Raw genomic sequence first — 26379 nt, 5'->3', positions numbered from 1 at the left:
GCAAACCTGCATGAAAGCCAAGAAAAAATATAAGTCCATAATCTTGGTTGAACGGTTTTAGACAACAAGACCTGATTAGAGGCTAAACATAAAAAATAAAAAAAATAGATATATGTAAAGTATTAAATTACTTGGTTTGCGTTGAACGAAAACAAAAAAGTGTGACAAATGTGACATTCATAAAACGAACCAAATTTACTGCTGAAATATTGAATATTAAATATTATATAAATCCATCCATCCATCCATTTTCTGTTCACCCTGGGCGAGAGGCGGGTTCACCCTGGGCAGGTCGCCAGTCTGTTGCATTATTATTATTATTATTATTATTATTATTATTATTATTATTATTATTATTATTATTATTATTATTATTATTATTATTATTATTATCTGTGAATTTCCAACATGCCAATTGTGACAGTTCTATAGCACTGAGCTTAGGGTTTGTTTTTTACTTCACTCAACATCCTTGTCACTGTCACTAAAATTGTTTATCATCCAGCCAACAAGAATTAATACACACTATACATGAATGCCATGTACCCTTATGTTTTCCATTTCGAAGCGCATCACAGGCTATTCTTATCCTAAGAAAACAGAAAGTCAGACATTAGTGATAAAAAGTTCCCAATAACAATATTTAGTTTGAAAAGTATATTCTTATTTCTTATTTCAAGCATATTCCTCTTATAAGGGACCAAAACTGGGGTGATTTTTTCCATTACCTCTGTATCCAGACTGCTAGCTCATTGTTATTTTCCAGTTTTCATAAATCAGCCCTGATCTAGTCAGTGCTTTCTGTAACAGGACTTTATGGTTACTTAACTGGTGGCATAGACAATCTATTTTTAGTGTGTGCATCAGTTTCACTTATGTTTACAAAGTTAATTTGTTATTCAGTACTATTACTCTCAAAGACAGAGGTTTACCAAACAAAGAAACCTGAGATTACCTAATATATTTACACAAGATTCATGCATGAACCTTTTTCCCTGCCTGTTGTGTGGTAACTCAGTAAACATCTCTTTCTTTCTGCCTAACAATCCAAATCTCTCACAATTCAGCAATTTTTATGAGAAATATTGAAACAAATGAGAAAAATGATTACTTATCCCAACTGCAACAATTTAGTTCTACCAGTATTCATTAAAACCCTTTGGCACATCTTATACTCACTCACATATTTAAATTTCTTGTGTTTAAAGTGTAGAAAATACAAATTGTGAAACATATCGTTTTCTGTCTGAATTCAGATTGTTGTAACTCTGATAAGATCAGTTTCTGCACTGAAAATGAAGAGGAGTAAAGACAGGGAACCAAAATAAACTGAGGTAGATTCAAATTGAACAAGACTTTGTGGAGACAGCAATTGTTCTTCAGTTTATGGAAAATACATATAAAAATTGATAATGAAAAAAAAAACTTGTTCAAGGTTTGACATGAAGGACAGCATCCTACCCAATGTCTGCCATTCCTAAAAACGTGCAAAAATCCAACATTTAATTGTTTTACTGAGAAAAAACAAATCCTACGTTATGAAAAACATGTTTTTAACATAATCATATAGGATTAGTCCTATAAGTTACATGCAACTGAAGTACTTTAGCAATCCTTGATTCCCTTTTTCCCTGCAGTAAGAATGCAATAAGACAAAAAACTTCTTCTCTGTCACAGAATGTGGTAGACAAGAGAACACAATTAAGTAAGGCAAATGTGTCTCCAACTTCAAAAGTAAGACAAGAAGTGGAGACTCTCATAAGCGTGTCTACATCTAGAGTTAAAATAAAATAACAGCTTTTTTTATAAGTAACATACCCTTTAGACAAGCATTTCATTCTAGGCACACAATGGCAGAAGAATTTTGCAAAAAATAAAATCTGTTCTTCCTTAAGGTTCTGAGTAGTAAATGTTTAGAACAACACAACCATCCTGTGTCAGAAGCGGCTTTGTTACAAAGTCCCATGTAATCACATTTTATAATTTGCAGCTTAGGGAAGATTTAGCCTAAATATGACATAATTCACACTTTGTCATCTACATAAACACATCCATTATTACAGCCACCTACACATATACTTCATATAAACTCAAATACGTAATCATGGTACAGTATGTTACCAAAAGTATCCTCTCGTCCCTTCAAACCATTGAACACAAACATTTTAATCTCTTCTTTGGCCACAGATGTACAAAATCCAGCACATAGGCATCCATAAAGCTCAGCATGGTAATAAGATATGACACGTCCTGTTTAAAGAGGCAAGCTGTACATATTTAAGACAATTCTTAGTGGTATTGAAACAAAGTGGAAGTGGTTGAGAATGACAGCAACTCAGCCACAAAGTTGAGAGTCAATAAAAATCAGAGAGAGGATTTTAGGTGTGTGGTGTAAAAAGAATTTCTGATTGTGTTTCAAGATGTTTGTAGAGTAAAAAAAAATACAATTTATTGGCTTCACTGTATGCAATGCTATCTGATCTACAGGGAATTTAATTTCCCAACCTTATTATTGGGTAGTGAAAGGTTTTACTGTTGCAACACAAAACATAGTGCTTTACAGAATATGTACCTATTTTGTTTTTGGCTTTAAAATATGTATACACTCATTATCCGTATTTTTATAGCAGAATTTTAAATTTAAAAAATCTAATTTTTTCTTACCAATGCAGATTATTCTAAAACAAGATGGAAAACATCATTTTATTTTAGCACCAACTGCTCACACCCACCCCTTGTTCTCATATTTATTCACAGGTTTATAGCACTTTATAAAAATAATTTAGCATCACATCCTGTGCAATGTTTCCCACACCAATGTGGAAAAGAAAAAAAGAAAACACTGGTGTCATTTTCCTTTGCATTCTTTCACAAAAAACACTTTTAATCCTAAAACTGCATTCTACTGTGAGGAAGAAAAGAAAACAGCAGAAAGAAACTAACAATCATCTAGTCAGCTGCAATGATCTTTGCTGAGATTCTTAAACATGTGGGTCAGCGTGAAGTATGATCTTATTGCAGAATTTAAGATAGAAATAAATGCAACAACTTGGAAGTCGCTATGCAGTTTGTGGTGATCCATCATTGCTCAGGCCTCATAAATCAAATCTCTCCTTCGTTCTTTACAACACATTCAGCCTCTTTCACTCACTCTGTCTCTCACACACACACGCTCAAACACACACAAACGCCAGTGATCAAAAAACTGTGCTGCTTTACTCTCATTTCCCCTACTCTCTAAACCTTTAATCCCTCATGGAAAAATAAGAGTGATGCAACCTGACTTTCAACCCTCAGATTTACAATAAAACAGACAAAATTTGAACTTTGGGCAAATGCACAACAGTGTGTGTAGACTTGGGCTTTCTGTTATATATAAAAGAGGCAAACAAGCTCCAAAAGACAGAAAACCTACACATGATCCAAATCTGTGTGGGCAGATATAAAAAATTAAAAAAAAACAACAACACAGTTTTCTTTTTTTACGAATGGAAACCTCAAACATACAGCGCTTTGCCTATTTTATGCACATATACACACATGGTAGAGGAACTACTGTTTGAGAATAAGAAATCTACCCCACAGAATAAGACAATTTATTTGTGAATCACAATCAAGAAATGCAAAACAGTGACATAAAGGGATGTGCTGTGGTGGCGCAGGGGTTAAGCACAACCCACATAAGGAGACCTTAGTCCTCGACGCTGCCGTCGCAGGTTTGATTCCCGGCCTGGCAACCTTTGCTGTCTTCCCCCTTCTCTCCTTACCCACTTTCCTGTCAATTAACTATCAAATAAAGGCCACTAGAGCCAATAAAACCTTTATTAAAAAAGTGACATAAAGTGAATCTTTAAAAAAAATTATAAAATAATTGCAAAGTACAAGGAAAATGACACAGGCTTTTCAAAAATAATTTTTATCTGTGAAATCACCTAATTAATTAAAAGAGTCCACCTTTTGGTAATTTGTTCTCTGTGTAAGTAGAGTTGTTCTATTACAGAGATTTGCAGTAGAACATTAGCTAACAAACAAAATTACAAAGACCAAAAACACAGCAGATTAAAGTTCAAAGGGAAAGATATGAACCTTTAAAGCAGAGTTAGGTTATTGAAAACAATCTCAGGTTTTGAACACTTCACAGAGCTCTGTTCAATCCATCTCCTAACAACGCAAATAGTAAGTCACAGTAACAAACCTACTAGATTATGTCTGCCTACCGACTCTGAAAACCTGAACAAGGAGGGCATCCAATAGGCAAAGCAAAGAAGCCCATAGTAACTGTGGAGGAGCTGTAAGCAAGCACAGCTCAGGAGGAAAGATTGTGCTAACAGGATAGCGCTGAGATATGTGCTCCTCAATTCTGAAAGAAAAGCTGTTGTTGAAAGGAAGCCAAAATAATTGTCATATGAAGTTTGCCACAAGCAAAAAGAGACAAACATGTTCAAGAAGACTGCAGATGAAAACTAATCCTTATGTTTATCTCTGGTATATTATGTGATGGGCATTGTCCCTTTTGAAAAGAAATTAACAACAAGAGGCTCGGGCCAGATGAGATCAAAATTGAACATTTTGATCAACATGATCAAAACAGTGTATGGTAACATCCTGAACACAACCCCTTGGTGGTATCTGGTGGTGGCAGCAACATACTGTGTAGCTGTTTCCTACAGCAGGGACAAGGAAGCTGTTCAGAGTTGATGGGTAGATGGAGGAAGCTAAATGCAGGACAACACTAACAATAAAAAAAGCCTGTTTGAGTCTGCAAATTCACCCACAAAAATGCCAGTAATGGTCTAATTTCCAGGTATTTTTCATACTAGATACATTTGAAGAAAGTGCATTTAAGCTCAATTCTGTTACATCAAACATTCGTCCTGCCCTTACTTTTAATATTTTCAAGTAAGCTTGTTACCATGGTTTTAACTTTATACTCTAAATTACCCAAAACATTATTTATCCTTTGATCCATGACTCATGCTGTTCACAGAAAGGCTCACCCACATGCAGTCCAAATGAACTCTAATAATCAGCACAGACTCCAAACATGGATGACACATTTGGATGCTTCACTCTGTGACTTACTAACGATCTGATGAAACTCAGAACCAACTAGTCTTGCAACTGGTCAAACCCAGCAGATGACCCGTTCGTATAGCCTAACCGTAATCAACACAGCAGTCAGTCATTTTAGTATCTAAAATACCAACATTTCTATATAACTTTACATTTTGTCCATCTGATAAAGACAAAATGTTGGTTTAAATGATTAGAAAGAAATTAAGTCAATTAGACAGCAGAGTGAAAAACATAAAATATAGGATGTAGGTGAATTTGTCTATTTTCACATCCATCCATCCCTCCTTCTATACCTCTCTTCCCACTCTTCCTCTCTGCCTCAGCAACCTCCACTCATTTAGGGACTACTAATCCACTGCCCAGCTTAATCCCTCAAACTGCTCACACGCACAGTTTCTCTGCCGTCCTGCACACTCTCTTTCTCCCTCGCACTCAAAAACCCGATCACATTCATCAGGTATAAACACACTCCAGGAGAGGATCAGAATAGATCCACTGCAAACAGCTAAATATTATTTCTTTGTAGGCTTTTTTTTATAAGCCTACTGCTGACTTTATCTAGTTAAAAAGCCTTCATCATCTTCACACAATACCAGAAGAACAATACTGTAGAAAGAACTTCACTCTCAAATTATCCTTAAAGCAGATATCTGACACCTGATAGTTTAACCATAATAAAGATAACTACACACACTGATTACTTAAGATCAGAGCTGTATGGGCAATCAGTTAAAAGGTGCTAAGAACATGCAACTTTATTGCTACATCTAGCAACTTTTCAGACCAGTCGAGTGAAGTCTTTTTGGGTTTTTTTGCTGCTTTTTTTTTAATCAATTATCTGCAAATGTAGAAACTTGTTTTTGTGTTATTAGAAACTTGGCAATATTGACTAACAGTGAGAGCTGCCATGAACCCCTCCGTCCCCCGCACCTCCAACATGCTTACAGGTGGTCGGTCTGACAGCAAACCCAACCTGCAGTCAGGGCAGAAAGGAGACCCACTTCACTCTGTTTCCACACTGCAATTGAATCATGAATGCACAAAGCTGCCAGTGATCCGGCTCTGGATTACAAAGGACGTAAATATAATATGAAAATCATTTCTCATGTTGCGCTGGCACTAAAATAAATCCCTAAATTTGATTCACAGCCTCAGTCACTGATTCTCCTCCTCCAAAGTGTGTGCTTCTGATAACTATTTTAGATTATATTTGATATTATGCAAAATTGATCCTTGTAGCTTCAGGTAAATATTTACATTATTAAATTATTTGTAGTTCTAAACATATTCAGAGTCTTCTTAATCACTTCTTGTCTCACCAAAAGTGATAGTACTTTCTTCTATTGCCCAGATCACACAAATCTGCAAATTAGGCAGTGATGTCATAGTGACTTCTAGCGACTTTTAGGGCAACCAAGAGCTACTTTCCATGCTGAGTAGTTGGCAACAGTGGGAATTGATGGGGTCATGAGTCATATGGTGCATTCAGTTTACAAGAATGTTGGAATTTCCAACCACCTGGGTGGTAACATCAAATTGAAAATATGCTGAAATCGAAACTCCAACTTGGATAGTCGCCATTCTAGGAGCAACTCCCAGTTAAACATCCAACATGGCTGCTGCATGTATGAAACACAGTCAACGTTCCACGAAACACTTTATTTGGTTCTCTTCCTGGCTTGGACTCTCAGGTTTAAAAACCAAACTTTTAGATTATTTTTTTGGAAACAATTAGTGGATTAAATAATGAATCTAAAATTAAGTCAAAAGGGAAAAATGTTTAGCCTTCCAATTGAAAAACCCAGCAAGAAAAACTTAAATAATCTTACTAAAGTGTAGTCCCATCCCATTGGTAATATATTCTAAGTAATGCTGTATATTTTGATGAGAAGAAATTAATTATTGTTTTGACATCCAAACAAAAAAAACCACATAGCATATGTCTCTAAGTTTCATTAGACAAAGCACGTATTGCAAAATGATTATTGTTTTCCCCAGCTACACATACTGTACATTGGGTAGTAAGAGATGAGTGTAGACTTGGGCAGCGTGAATAATCCCCATCTGTTGATGGACCATGAAACTGTGTCCGTCTCACTGGTTTATACACACACAATTCCCTCTGAGCCTAAGAAGGTTGCTTGCCAGACGCAGTGAGGGAAAAAAAACACATTGTATGTATTATCTGTATGAGAAAAGCCTTCTGATACTGATGTGAATGTTTGTATTAACTAATATCAGAAATTCATATTGCTCTTTCAGCAGGCTTAAATTAACATTGTTCTGTCCAGTAAACATTTACGAAACCTGAGGTTTTGTTTTTGTTTGTTTGTTGTTTTTTTTTGTTCTACCGATTTGTTGCATGGCTAAAATGCCTTGAATTGACGTTTTCTTTAAACTGGGCTAAAAGTGACTGTTGTGAATGTCATCATGACAAATGTTTTATGTTTGATGATTACGTAAGATATTAAACATGTCCTTTTTAGCCTGTCATCAGTTAAATATGACATTCAAAATAGTCAGGCATCTACAAATATTGCAAATGATTTTTAAGCACGATGGGGAAAAAAAAGCCTGAGGTCAATCACATCACAACAAATGTGACTTAGTAAGTAGAGTGAATGTGACAACAGCAACTGGCTGGTGCTACAAATGGTGAAGTTTTTCTGTTTTTCCTACCAAATTAGTTCTAGTCTTTGGTTCAGGCATATGCTGCATGTCAAATGACACAGCTATACTAATTTCAATTACAGAACAGAGATCTAAATTTTGGAATAGCCGCTGAAAAAAAAAATACCAACAATCATGTTCTCGCGGCAAGTTTTATGGCAACACTTCCAATATTTTTATGGTGATAGTCTATACAATTGTGACAAGCAGGCTGACTTAGTAAGAAAACAAATGAGAGAAAGTTTGAGGTATTTTAGTAGCAGTGTATAAGGACATCGTTCTCCTTCAGCCTCATCCTAAATACCTTTGTGCTAATGAAGATGATGTGGTAGTGATGAACAAATGGAGGGGATACCTCTTCATTTGAAAAACTTCCTTACAAAAATTGAAACGTGCAGCAGGAATCTAAAAGATACTGACATATTACCTACTATCTTTTAGACGCTTGCTGCACGTTTCATTTTTGTAAAAATGTACTGTTTCAGCTGGAAACAGTAGAACAACCTGGTAATCTGTGATCTGGGGTTTATGTAAATCTTGGTTGGAAAATAAAGAAAAGAATAATAGCATGAAGAATCAATAATCATTATTAATATTAATGCCCCAAGTAAATTTACATGTAAAAATGTATTTTATGCAACTGTGAAGTTTGTTTCTCATAGGAAATTAGATGGGCATCACTCAAAAAATAATATAGCACTCTCAAAGGACAATGCATTTTGAAAGAGAAAAATATATTCTTTTTATTAATAAAAAGCAAGTAGAAGTCATTTTTACCTCTACTCAGTAATCAGAAAAAAAAACTTTATTTGCACTCTTCTTAAAACTGAAAACTAGCCTTTTACACATATTCACTGGTATTTTGATGACTTATTTTTGTGATGAAATCCAAGTTATTGAAGTTGGAAGGACTACTTGCAATCACCCAAATTATTTACTTGCTCAATAGTTTCTCTATGTAACTAAACTTCCGTCTCTGTCTGGGTCACATTACTTCCAGTCAGAAGAAATATGTCTAATTTCCAGAAGTTTGAATAGCTTTGGGTTAACTGTACATATGTTTCAAGTTTCGAAGATCATGAGGACATATTGGTAAACTAATGGATTCAATAGACTTGCATGGTATTGTGTTGGTCTTTAAATCAAGTGCAATCTGTTTACTTCCACACATTCCTTGGAAGATGTTCTCCGGCATTACATAAACTGTGGCTTCAATACATTCCAGCTTTGTTCAGGGGATCTAAGGAAGGTGCAGCATCAGTCCAACCAGAATGTTCTGCTCAGTTCATTCAGCTGTGATACGGTCAACAACTCTCATCTATCTCCATCAAAAGTTCTTCCCTGAGATACCCTTTGCATCTTTTATGAACAACAAGCAAGGTTTACCCCACCAACTCACATGACATTCAGTCCTGTTGAAGATGTGGACTTTTCCCCGTACAAATAGCCTCAACAGACTTTGAAAGTCAAAGCAGAGGGAGCTCATGGGTAAATAATAACAAGGCTTGATCCAATTTTAATGACCCAGTTTCAGGGACCTGGTTCAGACACCCGTGTCAGTGACCGTCATCACAGGGACACTAATCCAGACCGAGGCTGCTAATGTTATTAGTCGCACCGGTGCTTTTTGCTACTACAACAGACAAGGAGGACCATCTTGGGATTTCTGTCCATAGGAAATTGTTGTTTTGGATATGTGGGTATGGATCAGGAGAGCAATAAAAAAAAATGCTGCTTCAGATACAGCTTAATTTCAAATCAGGATGTAACTTTAGCATGTTACAAACTCTGAAACAAATTCCTCCATAGTCATTTGTATAGTAATAATATCTATTTATTTGTAGTTTGAGGTTATAAAATTGCTATATGGGGGATAAAACATATAAACAGTTATTTCCATCTCTGATTTCCTCTTTGTCATGACACATAAACCACTTAGTATTTGTGTGTAAGCACATGCATGCAGGCAGACATCTGTCTCAAGAGAATAATGAAACCCGACACATTTATCCAAGTATTTACTGGAAATGTTCTGATGAAGTTCAGAACATCAGAACAGATATGACAGAACCTATCACTGTCATATAAAAGCCAGCAGCCGGCATCAGAAATCCAGCTGATGAAACAAGGTGACACAAACAACAAGCAACCAATGTGTGTAAATGATAAAATGGAAGATTTGCCATTTCAGTTGCACAGTTAACTCCGGCAGAGTCTAGTTTTTCAAGTCTGTGTCTTTGGTAAAAATAAAATCTGACACCTAACATTCTAAGAATGTGTAATGTCAAATTTGCTTCTGCATGGTCTCATAGTAGATTGATTAAAAAGAATGCTCCAAAAGAATAAATCCATGTTATCACATTATCTCCAACATTCCAGTATTCCAGTATATTCCAAATGGACATATCATTTTTTCATTACAATCTCCAACATAACAGCTTAGTAATCAGCAAAGATCTGTTTTCTATATACCTTGGACTAATAACTAGTCTAATAATGGGCTAATAATGCACAGCTGAAATCAGCTTTGTGATATACCTAGCATCTATAATACTACTCACCAGTTCTTGGTTTGTAGAGTTGGAGTCATCTCCAGGAAAGGGAATGTAGATGGCTAAGGCCACGCAGTTGGCGAAAATAGACAGAAGTATAAATATATCAAATGGTCTGAAAGGAAAATGTTAAGGAAAGAGATATTCACATTCACAGAATGTGAATAACAGTAAGAAGTTATTTTTGAAGTCATACTTTTGGTGCTGCAAACCTATCAGTCTTATTATCTTTACCAACTTTATCTTCAATTCAAATAGCAAGGGGGTAAACTAACTTTCAAAAGATAACAAATTTTGACTTCAAAAAGTACTCAGTGTCTGCAGCAGTAATAACCACTGATCTCTCTGATATCTTTACACCCACTGCTTCCATGCATTTTCCAGTTGAAATTCATTCAAATTCTAGATCATCTCTAAAGGTCAGTCTTTAATGAATGTGGCAATCCCTGACAAAAAGATACTTCCATTCCACCAGGCTGATGCAGGCCCTTCGGATCGGGTTATTGAGGGTGAGGCAGAACAGCGCTCTGGGTGGCCGGCTGTTGGTGGATCCTCCTTGCTTTTTGCTTTTGGCATATTGCTGTCTCTTCCTCTGTGCGAGTGAGCCAACAGGAGCCGGTCCAGAAGGGGGACGCGAATCCTTTTCAGGCGTTTCGACGTCATCTTGCGCTTGTCGAGCAGCAGTAATGGCGGCATGCCACGCAAGCACTGGGCTGACACCAGAACCAGAGCCACCTGGGCCCTGACTACTACTACTCGCCCCAAGGAGCCCACAAGAGGAGCCGATAGGCTTGCCAGTGCTGGCCGGAGCCTGAACGGGCTCTGGAGAAGGGAGCTGGTGGAGGCTGGTGCGGCTGTCAGACCAGAGCGCGGGAGTGTCACTGGAAGGAGTGGTCTTTCTGTTGCTGGCATATTGTGCCCCTGGAAAGACAGGGTGGAAAACAGACGAGAATGTTTTGAGACAATTTGCAGGACAAAAATATAATAACTGAGCAATTTGGCCACAAAGGACAGAGCTATGTTTGGAAAAGTCAAGTGAAATTTTTAAAACCAATACATTAAGTGTCAAACATGGTGATAACTGTATCATGTTGTGGTGCTTTCTCACAGCCAACTGGGTGGAAAATACAGAAGATTTCTTTCTTTCATCTCATATTAACAGCCTGACATTAAAAACTTGGAAAGGTAGGAGTTTTGGAACAAAAATCCCAAATGCACCCTAAAACTGGTCTTGACATGGCTGACTAACATTAAGCTTTTGAACCAAATCTCCCTCAATCATACATACAATTTAAAGGAGCTCTGAAAAAAAAGAAGAATTACCCTGACAGATTGTTGATGGCTACACAGAGTCAAGAACTTGCTACGCCATACCTAGTTTGAATATATATATATATATATATATATATATATATATATATATATATATATATATATATATACAAGTTATTCTATGTGAAATTATTAAAGCTTTTAATGAAATGAAATGATTTTTTTTACTGTAAATCATTAAAGCCTCCAAATCAATGACAGTTAAGTATTTAAGTCTTGAATGCTTCAGTAAAAAAGAAACCCATCCGGTTTTTTTTATAAGACATGTTTGTGGCTTTGACGTTCTTGATGCGGAGCGATCACTTAAGGGATTATCTATATTTGAGTCTCCACATAAAGAAAGATGCCAGAATTTAATTTGAAGGTGAAAAAAATAACATAAAAAACAACCGTCATCCCATAAACAACTAAATTCAACTTCTGCATTGTGGAACAATTCTGTCTTGCACTACTATTTTCTAGAAATGTGCCCAAGCATCCAACAGGAAGCAGTCCAGAAATAAGTTGGCAGAAAAGGGAGCAGAGGAGGAATGGTTCAAAAGGATTACAGAAGAGCAGGAGAGTGGGACAGCCGGCGTGACTGAGGGAGGCAGTCGTTAAAATCAATGCAGGCCACGAGTGAAAAAAGACAGTGCCCTTGACAGTTTTGTACACTCCACAAGAGAATTACACCCCATTCCTACCGTCCAACACTTCATGTCACCAAAAGAAAACATTCCTGGAAGAATATCTATCTTTCCATCTGATAATCTGACCCATGCCAAAGGAAAGAGAGAAGGGTCCAAAAATGGATTTCTAAAAGTTTTAGTAAGAATTTGAATTTGGTGTGTGGATAGTTGCAAATTCTTTGAAACCGTTAATTGAGAGTTGAGAGGTCTGGATATGGGCTATTTGATGTGATGTTCCCAAAATGGTTTCTTTCATCCAGCGTTGTTCCCACAGTTTAATGTCTTTTTAATGAGATGCCAGTGTAAAGTCTGGAGCAACTAGAGTTGATCCAGACTTGATACGTAATCAAAATGAAACTGTTTTTGGAACTCACACTCAACGTTAGGGAAAGTGAAAGCATTTTTACCACAAAAACAGTTCCTAGATGAGGTAATGCATGCATAATGTGTATTTCAGACCAAAGATTTTAGTACCTGGAGACTTTAGGAATTGAAAGAACATTAAAAATGAGGAGAATCAACTCATATGGCCATGCAAAGAAAACAGATGTTGCAATATAAGGATGCTGGCTAAGCAACATCCTTATATAATTTGCTAGCATGCATTATATATCACAATTGTCAATTATTATTATTGTCACTATTGTCAATTATTATTATTATTGTCACTATTGTCAATTATTATTATTGTCACTATTGTCAATTATTATTATTATTATTATTATTATTATTATTATTATTATTATTATTATTATTATTATTGTCAATTATTGTCAATTATTGTCAATTAATGACAAAAAAAATGTTACATGCATGAATATTTTTTCTTGCACTAAATGTGAGCATTTGTTTCTAAAGTAAAAAGTTTAATTAACCAAGGGTTTTTGTGTAATGTCATAGTGATACCCACTCAAAAAAATATACATGTACATATCCCTTGATTTTGAAAATGACATAATTTTACTTTTTTCTAAATTGCATGAATATGTATAAATTTCAACTTATACAGACTTTTTTGAACATCCGGTGCAGATGAGGATGTTGCGAAGGATGAATGAAACACATAAAAATCCAAACAGCAATAAGCCCATGGTAGAAATAGCAGTACTGATCAATAGGTTATATTATTTTTAACGCAGTAAGAAGAACTGTGACTGTTTTAAATAAAAGCAGATTATGCTACCTAGTCTAAAATCTTTTTTAAAATCTTAAAATAATGTATTTTTACTCAACTTTGCACTGCTACGAGAATCTCATTATAGAAAAAGTCTTGACATATGTTTGTCTAGCCTTACATGATCATGTAGCACTGGAACAAACATACTGAAAAATGAGGAACAAACATGACTTTATCATATTAGCTCAATTGAAAAGATTTGATTTCTGGTTTGCAGCACATTTACATTGCTTTATTATTTTTTTAAAAAATAGAACTTGCTTAAAAAGTTTATTTAGCATCTCTGAGCTTGTTCTGCATTGCATACAACTCCCAAACACCACTCACTTTCAATTGATCATGGCATTACAACTAATATAGTCAACCATTTTTTTTTTTTCGCTTCTCAATGGAGCTGAAATGTTAAAGCAACACTGAAGGAAACACTAGTATATGCAAATAAATATTCTCAGAAATTCATACTAAGAACCTATGAGCATCCTCTCAACAGGAGGCACGACTCGGATAAAAATCTGATAGGTAATGGGGACAGCTAGGGAATAAAATCAAACGAGCGCTCTCGCCCCCTCAGCGCTCCAACTCTCCTCCTGCTCTCAGCGCGCAGCAGCTTTTTTTTTTTCTTCTTCTTTTTTACCTTCAGACTGTTCATCCGCCTCTTGCATCCTCGAATCCACATCGAAAAAATCCGTTTCAAATCCAACTCATCGTTGGAAGGAACCCCCCTGAAGACGACGAAGCGAACCCGGAGCGGAGGCGCTAACCTGAACTATAAAAGAAGATTTTCCGAGCGCAGACCCTGAGAGGAGCGCCGAACATTTTCGCCACACATCCGGGTGCCTGCCTGGCTGCACACACACAACGGCGCATCCGAGAGGACTGGCTGGCAGCAGCAGCGGCGACCAGTCAATCCGCTGCTGTCAATTATTCTCACTGCGAGGCTGGGCGAGAGGGGAGACCTGTGGAAAGTTGGAGCGACCAGAACAGTGTGCGCGCAGAAAACGCGCGAGGTTGCAAGCCTGAGAGACGCATCCACATAAAAAAATAAATAATAATGCTAATTGATTTGGACACTTTTTATAACCTGAAGGAAAATACAAAGTTTACTCCAACGTGTAAGAGTAGAGTTTTGGTGAAGGAGGGGCGGGGGGGGAGCATTAATGGAGCTGGAAAACCAATATCTGGTGATCGTGGCTGAATTACGTCATCTAGTATTTTTGTCTTTCCATTGTAAATACGCACTTTGTTCCAGGTTCATAAACTTACCCCTCAGGGCTCTCCCCCTTATAATGAAGGGCATTCTGTCACCTCGCTCTTCTCCCGGGCCTCATTGCGCCGTTTTCTGTGCTCAGTCGACGGCAGTGTAGAGGGAAATGAATTGTTCAGAGGCTCTGGTGGAAGGTTAGCAGTGATTGGATTACCTGTGCCTGCATTGAGGATAAAACCGTTTCACCGCAGAGGCGTAATCCTGCGATTATAATCCCTGCTCCAATGTTCCCTATAGAGAAGCAGGGCCAAGCAAGTGGGCCTGGCAGTCACAATTTAATGACACTATACCTATTTCATCCCTCAAAGTCCTGCACTGTCACTGTTGTTGGAATTTTAGTTCCAGTAAGAGGCATGAAATTTGGCTTATTTTTTAAACAGCACTAACAATCTATGGTTTATTTTTTTTTATGTTTTACTGTTGAATAGGATGTAGCACTTCTTCTTAATATCTTTGAAGTAATAATAGAAAAACGTGGTGTTGTTGGGTTTTTTTTGTTTGTTTTTTTCTTCAAAATTGTGCATTTACATTTTAGTGTTAAAGTGATTGAATTGATTATATTTTATGTGGACTACATAATCATTTAAAAGCAACAATGATATCAAAGCACTTCACAAGACAATATATCAAGTTCATTTGCAGTCCTGGAAATCAATTCAATTAAATTCAATAAATGGTTAAGTTCAGTCCAATTACGGTATATTTGGATCATCAATGGTACAATCACAATCAATAAAAGCAAGCAGTGATAAGCCCGTGAGATGAAATTCTTTTGGGGTTCTCCATATGTTGCAATATGATGAATAAGAATCATATTTAATGGCCAAGTTTGTGTGCTTAAACAGGAAAGTTGACTTCAGTTAGATATGCTCAGTGTACATATGTTACATACCGCTAAATATAAAAACTTGAGGAAATTTAAAAAAACTAAAACAACAGTATTTACATGTATTATTATGTATGTACAATATTCTTGGTTAAAACTATGTAAATATGCACCTCTTGTTTTACAATAGAGGTTTCTACACTTAATCCATAGCTGTTCATTGTGTTCAATGGAAAGACAGTCTGGGGAAAGAAGCTACACAGGAGCTTGTTTGTTTAATCATCATGAACAAATCATCCCTCTCTGTAGAAATTCATTTTTGTTGGGATTTGCAACATGCAAACAAAATCCACTGATAAGACTGAACTTGCTTTGTTATTTTAAAATACACTTGTGAGTAGCCTACACTATGAATACTTGCATGAACCATCAAAATATAGAACATATGCTTTAATAAATTATTCTGCCTCCCTGACTGCGCTGATTTATTTACATTATTGTTTTATAAAAGTACAGCAACATTACCCCATCATCGTCCTGGAATACCGAATGCCCTTAAAGCAAGCAAACATGATGTCAAAATTCACGCTTTTTTTTCTTACAAGATTAACTAAAAATAATAATCCACATACGCGATCAAATTACTTACTAATTTACATTTTCCTGTTATTTACGAGCTGTGGAAAAATAATGAGAAGGCATAAAACTTCGCAACAAATTCTGAAGTTAAAAGTTCTACTCTAAGAGGAGACAAAGGATTCTCCGGGGACATTTTTGGACGCCACTATTTCCGGGTGCGGCGGAAGCTACAAGTGTTTGCAGAAAATCCGTCCGAAGATGGAGACTTTAACTGCGGGACATATGATGAGCTTAGCTGCTCTACAGAGACAAGATCCGTATATAAACAAGCTGCTGGATGTTACCGGTCAGGTAGCTCTCTACAACTTCAACTCCAAAGTGAACGAATGGGTAAGTTTGGGAAGAATGGGCAAAGCTAGCTACATGCTTATGTAGCATATTAGCTATTCACTCTAAAATAAAAATGCTTAAAGACGTTTTAATAAATCATGTTAAACTTTATCCAGGTAGCACTAGTAGACGTCGGGTTCGACCCAGGTTCTTTTCTTGTACTCCATGGGAAATACGCAGATTATCGGCGTTATTAAGCTAACCGAGTCTCGCCAACAGCGGCTAACTGTAGCCGCTGTTTTTTTGTTGTTGTTGTTGTTGTTTTTAATTCACCCGCTTCGTGTTTGCAATTATTGTTCCTGACTGAGACTGTATGTTTTCTATTTTAGGAGAAGACTGAAATCGAAGGAACACTGTTTGTTTATTCGAGGTAAGAACACAAGATGTAAAAATTGTGTTTAAATGGAGAATCTCGAAGGTTGTTTTCTGGCGTTTGTTACGCCTCAAGCTGTCATTTGACGTATTTAGCACACGTGTGCAGGCCGCGGTTCTTGTAAACAGGGACGTGTGATGGAGTCGCTTACTCGTTCAACATATAGTCAGTTGGAAAAATATACATGATAAAAAGGCATTTTTCTGCTTCAAGTGTACACAGACGCAGCATATTCCATGATGTTATGACTTTTAGAACAATTGATACCCATTTGATACTTTGTTTAGTTTTTCATGTTATTTGGCTTTGGAATAAATTTGTTGGAAAATCTCTTGGATAGATTGGCAATTAATTGGTTTCCACATACATCGAGTATCTTTCTGTGTGGAGCGATTTACTTCATTTTATTTGGAAAAATAAGGTTGTACTTAGATATTTGCATAAAGTTTTGTTTTCATTTCATTCAATAAAAGCTAAATCATTTTTCCAGAGCCTGGTAAACAAGTTTATAGTGACATGATACATAAAACCTTTAAGTTTTGTCATGTCTTTAAATGTCTAGTTTGTATAGATGTCAAATTAAAAAATAAATCTAAAAAATAAACTTGTAAATAAAAAAACTTGTAAATTTCCTGAGAAAATATTAGGAGTACAACAGTGCACAAGTTCAAACCAAGAGTTTTTGGTACAGCTTTTTCTGTTTTGCACCCATGTGTGTCCAAACAAATGCAGTGCTGATTTTGCAGTGTTGATTTAAAGCTGACAACACAGAGAAAGTGACTACAGCTGTCTTTATAACTTTGCTGGATGATAAATTATTCCTGTAAGCATTGTGGTAAATAGAATATTGTTGTTTTGATACCATATTCAGATCATATATAGATATCTATGATAGCATAGTAATGCAAGTTTGATAAAGTTTTAGACCAATAAGCTAATTTTGTAAATAACACTGAAACTGGAAAATATTCAACATAAGTGATTTGTATACCATCTGTCCTTTTTGAAGGTCTGCCTCACCTCACCATGGCTTCACCATCATGAATCGACTGAGTACAGAGAACCTCGTGGAGCCGATAAACAAAGATCTTGAGTTCCAGCTGCAGGATCCCTTCCTGCTCTACAGGAATGGCAACTGTGAGTGTTTTGAGGAAGGAAATATATACTAAGAGATTTCTCAGCTCAAACAGATCTCAAAGGTTTTAGTCAGTTTTAGCTTTTCAGTCATCAGATGCACGTCTTGTTTCTTGGAGGGTCACATTGCACCTGATTTAAACTTCTTTTACTGAGATAACAGGTGTTGGAGTGACCAAAGTTGCTCGATGAAGGTGATTGCGCAGTATTGGCTTGTTTTGAAATATTTCCAGTTATAAAAACCGAGACTCCTGATGTGTGGACAATAAAGAAGCACTCATGTCTGACTGCAGACTTTAGAAAATCTTTAGCTCAAATAATCAATTAGCCATCAAATATCAGCTTATTACTTTGTCACTATAAAAAGCAAACCAGTAATACTTGAAAATTATGACTAACGTTAGTGTTTTTCTTTGTTTTGCTTACGTTGGTCTCATAAAAAAAAAAGACAATAAACAAATGTTATAATTTTGATTAGAACTGTGATAATGTTAGCAGCAGGTTGAATATTTGTTGTTTGTTTTTCTGTTAATAAAAACTATTGGGTATTTGTTTTAAATTTCCTCTTAAATACAATGAAAAATGAATCTTTTGTCACTGTTGTCATGCACTGAGAGTCTTTTACATTTGTGTGTGTCTGTCAGATAATTTGTACCTTAAAGTGTACACAGTCGCAGTCACTGGTGTTAATGGTTTACCTCCGAAAAGGCTGGACAAACATCTTCCCACCGTCCGGTGGAACATCTCTCGTCCGTTCTGCATGAAGTCATCTTTGAGTCTCCTTGAAGCATTGAGGAGGAAGACCTTGTTATTCATGGCCGTGGCTCGCCATGCAGCAACTCCAGCTTAGCTTGGCTGCTGCTGTCGTCCTGCATTTGGGAAAGAATCAAACCCACCAAACTTTGACTGCGGCACCAGACTGCTACTTGGTATTTATCTCACTGTAAGTTAGAGTCCGATCAGGGAAATGGAAAGTAAGAAAGTCCCTCAGATCTTCAGAAAGTAGCTGACAGCGCTGCCGCCAAGGTAATCGATTAGAAGTCTGAAGAGAAGTTTCATCAAGGCAACGAACAAAGAGTTGGATTGCTTTCCCATTTGTTTGCTTATGAGAAAAAATAGCATAGCCAAGGTGAGGGTTAAAGTAGACTGCTCCCCCTTTGGACTCGGTTTTCCCATCAGCCTCGCTGGAATGGACGACATGATGCGGGAACTCGCCGGGTTTCCAAATCAGCAGCTCTTCGTATTGCCTTACTAGAGAGTGAGGGTTGTTTTTGTAATTCCTCCTTGGTTTTGATCCATCAGTTCGCCTTCGTTCCAGATGTAGGTCTCTCACTCTCTGGTCTGCCGTTCATCTGCTGCTGTAAATGTGTAGCTGTTAGAACAGATTCCTGGGTTGTGATCTTAAGATGAATTGTAGAAAGTAAAAAGTTTGCAGAAGAAGGATAGTTATAAAAGAGCAGCGTGTCGAGAAGACAGAAGGTGAATTCCTCACAGAGATTTTGATGATGATTATTTGAGTCTACATTCAGTCCCTTTTGAGCGCCATTGAGCTAAGTGCTGCAGGCTGTGGCGTGTGTTCAGAATTGAAGTATGCTGTTGGATAGAAACATGGAGTTTAAGACACTTGTTTACATCTTTTCATATTCCCTCTGCTGGCAGGAGGGACCGCAGGGAGGCAAACAGTTGGGTTGCTAGGCTAGCACAGCCTCAGCAGGGTCCCAGAGTACGCCAGCATTTTGTCACACACAAATAACAAGATTATTCTGTTAACTAATTATTATTACTTTAATGAAAGCAGGAAAACCTTCAGTTTCCTTTAAATCCAGGTGAAGTTTCTTCCTTTTTTTCATGATTATTTTGGAGTTTGGAAACTTATTCCCTTAAACATATCTTAATGTCCATTTAATCTTTAAATTATTAATTAATACGTTACTGATATGACAAAAAAATATGTCTAGATTTATTGCTCCACAGATGTTCTCTTTTGTTTGTCTGGTGTTTTAAAGTGCAGAGCTTTGTCTAGTGTAATGCTTCTCCTGATATTCAGTCATTGTAAACATTCTCTAAAAGGAAGTGTTTGTGTTTTCTGACAGTGGGTATCTATAGCATTTGGTTCTACGACAAACGGGACTGCCACCGCATCGCCCAGCTGATGGTCAAGTAAGTAAGAATATTCATTTGTGTCTAATTCTAAATAATACGAATCATTTTCCTCTTTGGTTGGATTTATTCAAGCAGTATTTACTCCTCCAAGTGACAAAAAAGCTTAAAAATGACACTTTTCTGTTAATTAGAATATTTTTGATATAGTTTTGGTGGGGTGCTGTGGTGGCGCAGGGGCAGAGCGCGGCCCACGTGTTGAGGCCTTGGCCCTCGTGGCGGTGGTCGCAGGCTCGATTCCCGGCTTGGCAACATTTGCCGCATGTCTTCCCTCTCTCTCATTGCCCTGTTTCCTGTCGAACTACTTTCAAATAAAGGCCACTAGAGCCAACAAAACCTTAAAAAAAATATAAAAACAAATACTTTTGGAAATTCATCTATATTGCATACAGAGCAAAACACTTGAAGCATTTATTTCTGTCAATTATGGCTGACGGCTGATGAAAACCCCAAATTCAGGTCTCCGGAAAAGGATAAAAAAGTTACGCTGATATTTTATGGCCTAAACAATCACAAGTAAGACTGCGTACTTGACGGATGTCCAGGAAACATCAACAACCTCCACAAGAAGGGTAAACCACAAAAAGTTATTGTTAAAGACGCTGGTTGTTCACAGTGCCCAGTCCAAGACTGTTGATGAAAAGATAAGGAGGAAAAAGTGTGTAAGAAAAAGGTGCAGGAGCTGCAGGGATAAACACACATTTAAATCAAGTACAATTCAATCAAGAAGAGATTCTCAAGCTTTGAACAGCAGGTTGGGTCAGTGCAGGATTTATTAAAGATATGAACTTAAACTATCACTCTTTGTGTTTTGGCTTTCCTGAATCAGAGATAATGCAAGTTTATTACTGAGGATAAAAAAAAGTTTGGGCTCTTATTCTGGTAAAAAAAAAAATAATTTTTGTAAAATGAAAGTGAAATTTGGAGTTTACAGGAAGAGAGACTTCTTAAGTCCAAAGTAAGCATATCTGTCTACCAGGACATTTTATCGTTACATTTAACATTTTATGCTTCCTTCAGCGGACAAGCTTTATAGAAATGTTGATTTCATTTAACTGTAGCTCTTGGCACTTGCCCACAAGTACAAAAGTACCAATTCCAGCTATAATACCCGTAGTATCTTAGTGCTTAACCTGCCAGTAAACTGCCTGACCTGAATGCTATTGAGAATCTAAGCAGTTTTTTCACAAAGACAGTAAGACATAACAAACCCAGCAATGCAGAGAAGATGAAGTCCAGCATATAGCCATTCCATAGACCTGAGGCAGTAATTCATGCAAACCTTAACCAATTATTGAGTCTATCTACTAGAGCAGATGAGTGTACTTTTTGAGCAGAATGACATTACTCTGTGTCCCTTTTGTTATTGATCTGATGTACCGCAGTCGTCTAAGTTTCTTAGAAACGGAGTTTTGTGTTTTAGTTCTTGTTCGTAACTGGAAATTAAAATGTAATTGAATCGCAGTGTGTCTAATGAAACTACTCAAGTTTGAGATTTTTAACATAATTACTTGTAGAAAAGAGTGGAATCTTCCTTTATTTGTCCTTCAGTAGGAAAATTCACATTCACCAGCAGCATATTGACAGGCTAGTGTCAATAATGATAACACATCATCAAAGTCATTCTGATTTGAAACGCACATGCGCTGCCTCTACCTGTTCTCCAGGATTGTGAAACAAGAAGCGGATCACGCCCTGAGAAAGACCCCAGAGAGGGTGGATCCAGGGAGAACCAATGGAGTCGCAGAATCCCGACCCATCGACATCCTGGAGCTGCTCAGCAAAGCCAAGGAGGAATACCAGAGGGTGAGGGAGCACGGCATGTTACCTCATTGTTTCTGATCATCTTTACAGGATAACATTTTTACTGTAAAACTTATAAAATATATGAGTGAATGTCTTGCTTCACCTCACTGAAACATCAACACAGACTTTTAAAAATATGTTTTCATGTTACTTAATATTCTGTGATATGGAAAAAAGTAGATTTTTTTTTTCAGGCATAGCAGCCCCTGGACACACTACTAAGGAGAAATACTTTTTTAAACATATTTTTTTTTCTAAAAAAAAAAAAAGAAATTGTCCTATTCTGTCAAAATGAATATAATGTCCAAATGCTGCCAGTAGGTGGCAACAAAATTGACATCAATCTGAGTCTAAATAGTTTCTAAAGGTGTGAAAACTATTTAATTGAATTGAAATATTTCCCAGGTCTGGAAAAGCATCACAAAGAAAATGGAAAATATTAGAAAAATCTAAAAAATTTTATATTTTATATATATATATATATATTTCTTTGTTCCATTTTCAACATTTTACATCTGTTACCAAATATATACATAAATGTAGCTTTTCAGCTGGTTATTTTTCCAGGTTTTAAATTTTGAAACCTGTCCCACTCTTCTCAAACCTTTCGTTATTTTGTATGCGTTCCCCATGTTGGTTTTTGATCAACTAAACTTGTAAATTTGTTAATTCTACATGTCTTGTGTGCTTTGAAGGCCCAGAGTGGAGAAACAGACGCGTCTGCAGAGTTAAATGTGAAAACAAGCATCAACAAGGCTCCAGAACCTGCACACAGTACACACCCAGCTGAAAAGGTAGCTTGTTTATTTATTTATTTTCCAACGTTTGCGTTTGGAAACACCAAAGTTATCTACCAGAGCTGGTTATGCTGCAGACTAAAGCCAGCCTTCTTGAGATTAATTGCTTAGTAATTGTTATTGGCAAACGAAAGGTTGTACATGGTAATTTAATAACTGAAATCAAGATGGAGCAATTCTAATTCTTGAAAACATTTATTTAAATGAAAATAGCAGAAGTGACAAAAGACAAAAATATCGGCATCCAAATGGTACATAAAGATCTGTTTTTTATTCTACATATTTTTCTATCCTATGTTAATGTAATTCAAATAAAAAATAAAAAAATGTGAAGTTATTTGAGCAGTGGTTCTTCAGATGTCAAAGTTGGATTTACACTGAGGTTAAATTAGATGCTGGTTAGACGACTTCTGAACATTAAATTTTTGTAAAGGCTGCTGAATACAAGCACTCCACACTTTTCAGAATTGTATTTGTAAAAAAATTATTTAAAGCCCTTCATAATTTTTCTTTCACTTCACAGTTTCTCCTTTGTCTTTATCTGTGAGATAAAATCTGAAAATTGTATTGTATTGTATTGTATTAATGCAAGTTTTGTTTATCTTGCACCGGTCACCGATTTAAGCTAATGACTTTGCACTGTCCACCACCCAGAGCTCTCACACCATAGTGAAGCAGATCACTGTTGAGGAACTCTTTGGTTCTCCGCTCCCTAAAGAACATTCTGCGCAGAACGCCGCCTCCTCCTCCTCCTCTGGCGACCTCCCTAGCGCCTACGCGCAGAAGCAGCCGTATCCTGCTGCAGCTCACCAGGCTCCCCTCCTCACCCAGCAGTTCTCAACCCACGACCCCGGCTCTGGCCAGCAGCCCCACGGACCTGCTCCCATCCCCGCTCCCTACACACTCAATCCCAGTCCTGTCTTCAAACCCATGGTCCCCATGCCAGACCCTCAGCCTCACTGCTCCATCTCCCCTCTGCTGATGGCTCCAGCTGGATCGGAGCATCAGAATAACCTCAACGCACCCGCAGCACCTTCAGCTGCCTTTCTGGGACAGGACATTGTTAGCTCGCTCAAGCCAGCAGCTTCATCTGTGAATTCCGGCATCCACAAACCCATCCTGGCTCCCAGCTTCCTGCCGAGCACGCTGTTCCCCCCTCACAGCTTCCAAGAGCCCAAGAAGGACGTTTTCTCTCAGCCTCCCAAATTGATTGCGCCAATGTCTGTGAGTTCAGCTTTTTGCTGTTTGTCTCTGGTAACCGATGCTCTGTCAGTATTTGTTCTTAAACAACTCTATTTCTTTCTTCTTTTTTTTTTCTCTCAGGCTATTCCTATGAGCCCTGGTCTTGCTGTTCCAGGCTCGGAGGCTTCAGTGCTGCTCTCCCCAAGCGTTTTCCAGCAGACTACAAATAAAACCACGACAGTACCGGTCATCCCGTCCGCCCCTGCGGACCCATCCTCTGCTTCTGGAAGAGCTGCAGAGAGTCTGCAGCCCCCCTGCAGTAAAACACAGCTGCAGGACACTTTGATACACCTCATTAAGGTACTGGTCATCTGGATTGGGTCAAACGATCAAAATAAGAACAGTTTCCAGACAAGCTTATGATAACTGTCTGTTCATTGGCGCCTCTAGTAGCCAATAAACAATGTATTTTATTGCATTAGCATGTCCTCATTCTGAAAATACAATTTACATTTATTCAGCTGTGAAAAACAGGTTAAACAATCATTTTTAAGCAAAATCATTATTGCTACAGTAATTGGGTTTTCTCACAAATCCATTTGAAACAATTGGGCTTGAAACATTTATCTTTAATTTATGCTTTTTACGGTTGATCAGAGTTTCTTGGAGCTTTTATTTGATAATTCACCTCTTCCTATCGCTCTGAATTATAACTTTGACACAGAGGTCTTCTTCTAGCCAATAATAGCCATGTTTATCCCTCTGTTGCACACAGTGAGCAGCACTGAAGAGAAGGTCAAAATAATAATTTAAAAAAAATGTCTCCAAAGCCTTGCTGTCAGTGACCTGCAGTAAAGAATTACCATCACAAAAATAAACATTTGGAGTTTAATAGACCGAGATTGTCAGATTAAACTTTTTTTTTTTTTGCAAGTGTGTTCTGTTTCTCAAAGGCACTGGGGACCTTAAGAGTATGTGGCATTATGAACTCTTTAAAATATTGTAAAAAGAATTTTTTTTGGAAACAGCCAGAAAACTAAAAAAGAATTGCTACTGTTTCCATGGACACTGATCAAAACACATGACCAAATTGGCTCAGTTTTCCCTTCTTCCAGTGCCGTCTAAGAGAAGCCCACTGGACTCGATGGTCCAACCTTGTGAAAATTTGAAGTGAAAGATTAATTGCTTGTTCTTGGCAAATGAAAAGTTGTACATGGTATTAATAAAAAAAAAATTTATGTTAAATTTTGATGTTGCAAGTAACAATTGAGCTCAAATAAAAAGGATAATTCAAAGCTACTGCATAAACTTTCATTGTAAAGCTTTTTAAAAGGGGTGCCACATTTTTTACACATTTTAATCCTTCTACTTTTTTTTTTTTTTTTTTTTTTTTGCTTCCTCCTCCAGAATGACTCGGACTTCCTCAGTGCCATTCATGACGCTTACCTGCAGAGCGTATCCAAGGACTTCAGCAGCATGAAGCTGTAGTCCGGCTTCAAGCGGACATGATTTCAGTATTAGGGCTTCTTTCTGGACACATGATTTTGGGAGAAAACAAAGGATGAGCTGGCAGGTTTGTGACGCACAGCCCACCGCATTGTCTTTTTTTTTATTTTTTATTTTTTGGGTTTGTGTACCAAGGATTGTTACAGGAAGCCGCGCAATCTATCCTTGGAATCTCCTGTTACCATGGATCAGTCGGTGGATAGCCGAGGCGACACGAAGGGGAGAATATTTCTTCTCTACGTCCCTCAGCCATACTTTCCAAATAAGGTGAATCTGGTTAAACTAATGGCCACTTCTTGAAGAAATCTGATTTCTTACAGGAAAGGGAGGAATACAGTGGATGTTTATTTGCAAAAACATTTTATATTTTTAATTTTTTCTTTTAGAATAAATACCTTCCTTTTCTACCAAGATGCAGTCGAAGCAAAAAAAAACATAAATTATGACTTATTCTTTGAGATGTTTTGTTTTTAAATCCACACTCAGTGGAAGAATAAGTTTATAACTCCTAATCGCACAAAGCCCCGTCTTTTCATCCTTTCTTTCCTCCAGTTGTTTCTGTATCCTTTTGTTTTCATCCTTGTTTGCTGTTGCCTCTCCTCCACCAGCTGAGCTCTCAGTGCTTGACCTTTGACCTTCTCGGGGGGGAGGACTTGCATAATACACAAGAGATTCAGACCAGCACTATGGGATGCTTAAGGAAGGTACTACAGAACTAGATTTATATGAATTTAAATATCTTGTGCAAAAAAGGAAGAAAAAAAAAAAAGTCATGTTGGTTGTTTGGATTCCTGTTTACATTCATTCTCCTGTAATCAAAACGCAAAAGAAAAAGTTGGAGCTGAATTTTCTTTAGCAATTTCATTCTCATTTCTACTCGGGAGGCA

At 37.2% G+C, this 26379-nt stretch overlaps 2 protein-coding genes across 2 annotated transcripts in view; one reads left to right on the top strand and one right to left on the bottom strand.

Moving 5' to 3' along the window:
* cacna1db (calcium channel, voltage-dependent, L type, alpha 1D subunit, b) overlaps nt 1-14647 on the bottom strand; it is a 93498-nt gene extending 78851 nt beyond the window's left edge. Inside the window, 3 exon segments of the mRNA XM_044132308.1 lie at nt 10308-10413; nt 10760-11219; nt 14110-14647. Coding sequence (XP_043988243.1) covers nt 10308-10413; nt 10760-11219; nt 14110-14137 — 594 coding nt within the window. The 5' untranslated portion in view covers nt 14138-14647.
* Nucleotides 14648-16326: 1679 nt separating this feature from the next.
* On the top strand, nt 16327-25968 carry dcp1a (decapping mRNA 1A). Its single transcript, XM_044132337.1, has 9 exons — nt 16327-16534; nt 16864-16904; nt 17917-18044; nt 20135-20201; nt 21869-22007; nt 22703-22801; nt 23459-24028; nt 24128-24346; nt 25394-25968. Exons 1-9 carry the CDS (start codon nt 16403-16405, stop codon nt 25472-25474), a joined length of 1476 nt encoding a protein of 491 aa, XP_043988272.1. The 5' UTR covers nt 16327-16402; the 3' UTR covers nt 25475-25968.
* Nucleotides 25969-26379: the final 411 nt, after the last annotated feature.

Source organism: Gambusia affinis, linkage group LG01 (genome assembly GCF_019740435.1).
Source record: "Gambusia affinis linkage group LG01, SWU_Gaff_1.0, whole genome shotgun sequence".
Taxonomy (NCBI): domain Eukaryota; kingdom Metazoa; phylum Chordata; class Actinopteri; order Cyprinodontiformes; family Poeciliidae; genus Gambusia; species Gambusia affinis.
This window is presented reverse-complemented; position numbering and strand designations above follow the sequence as displayed.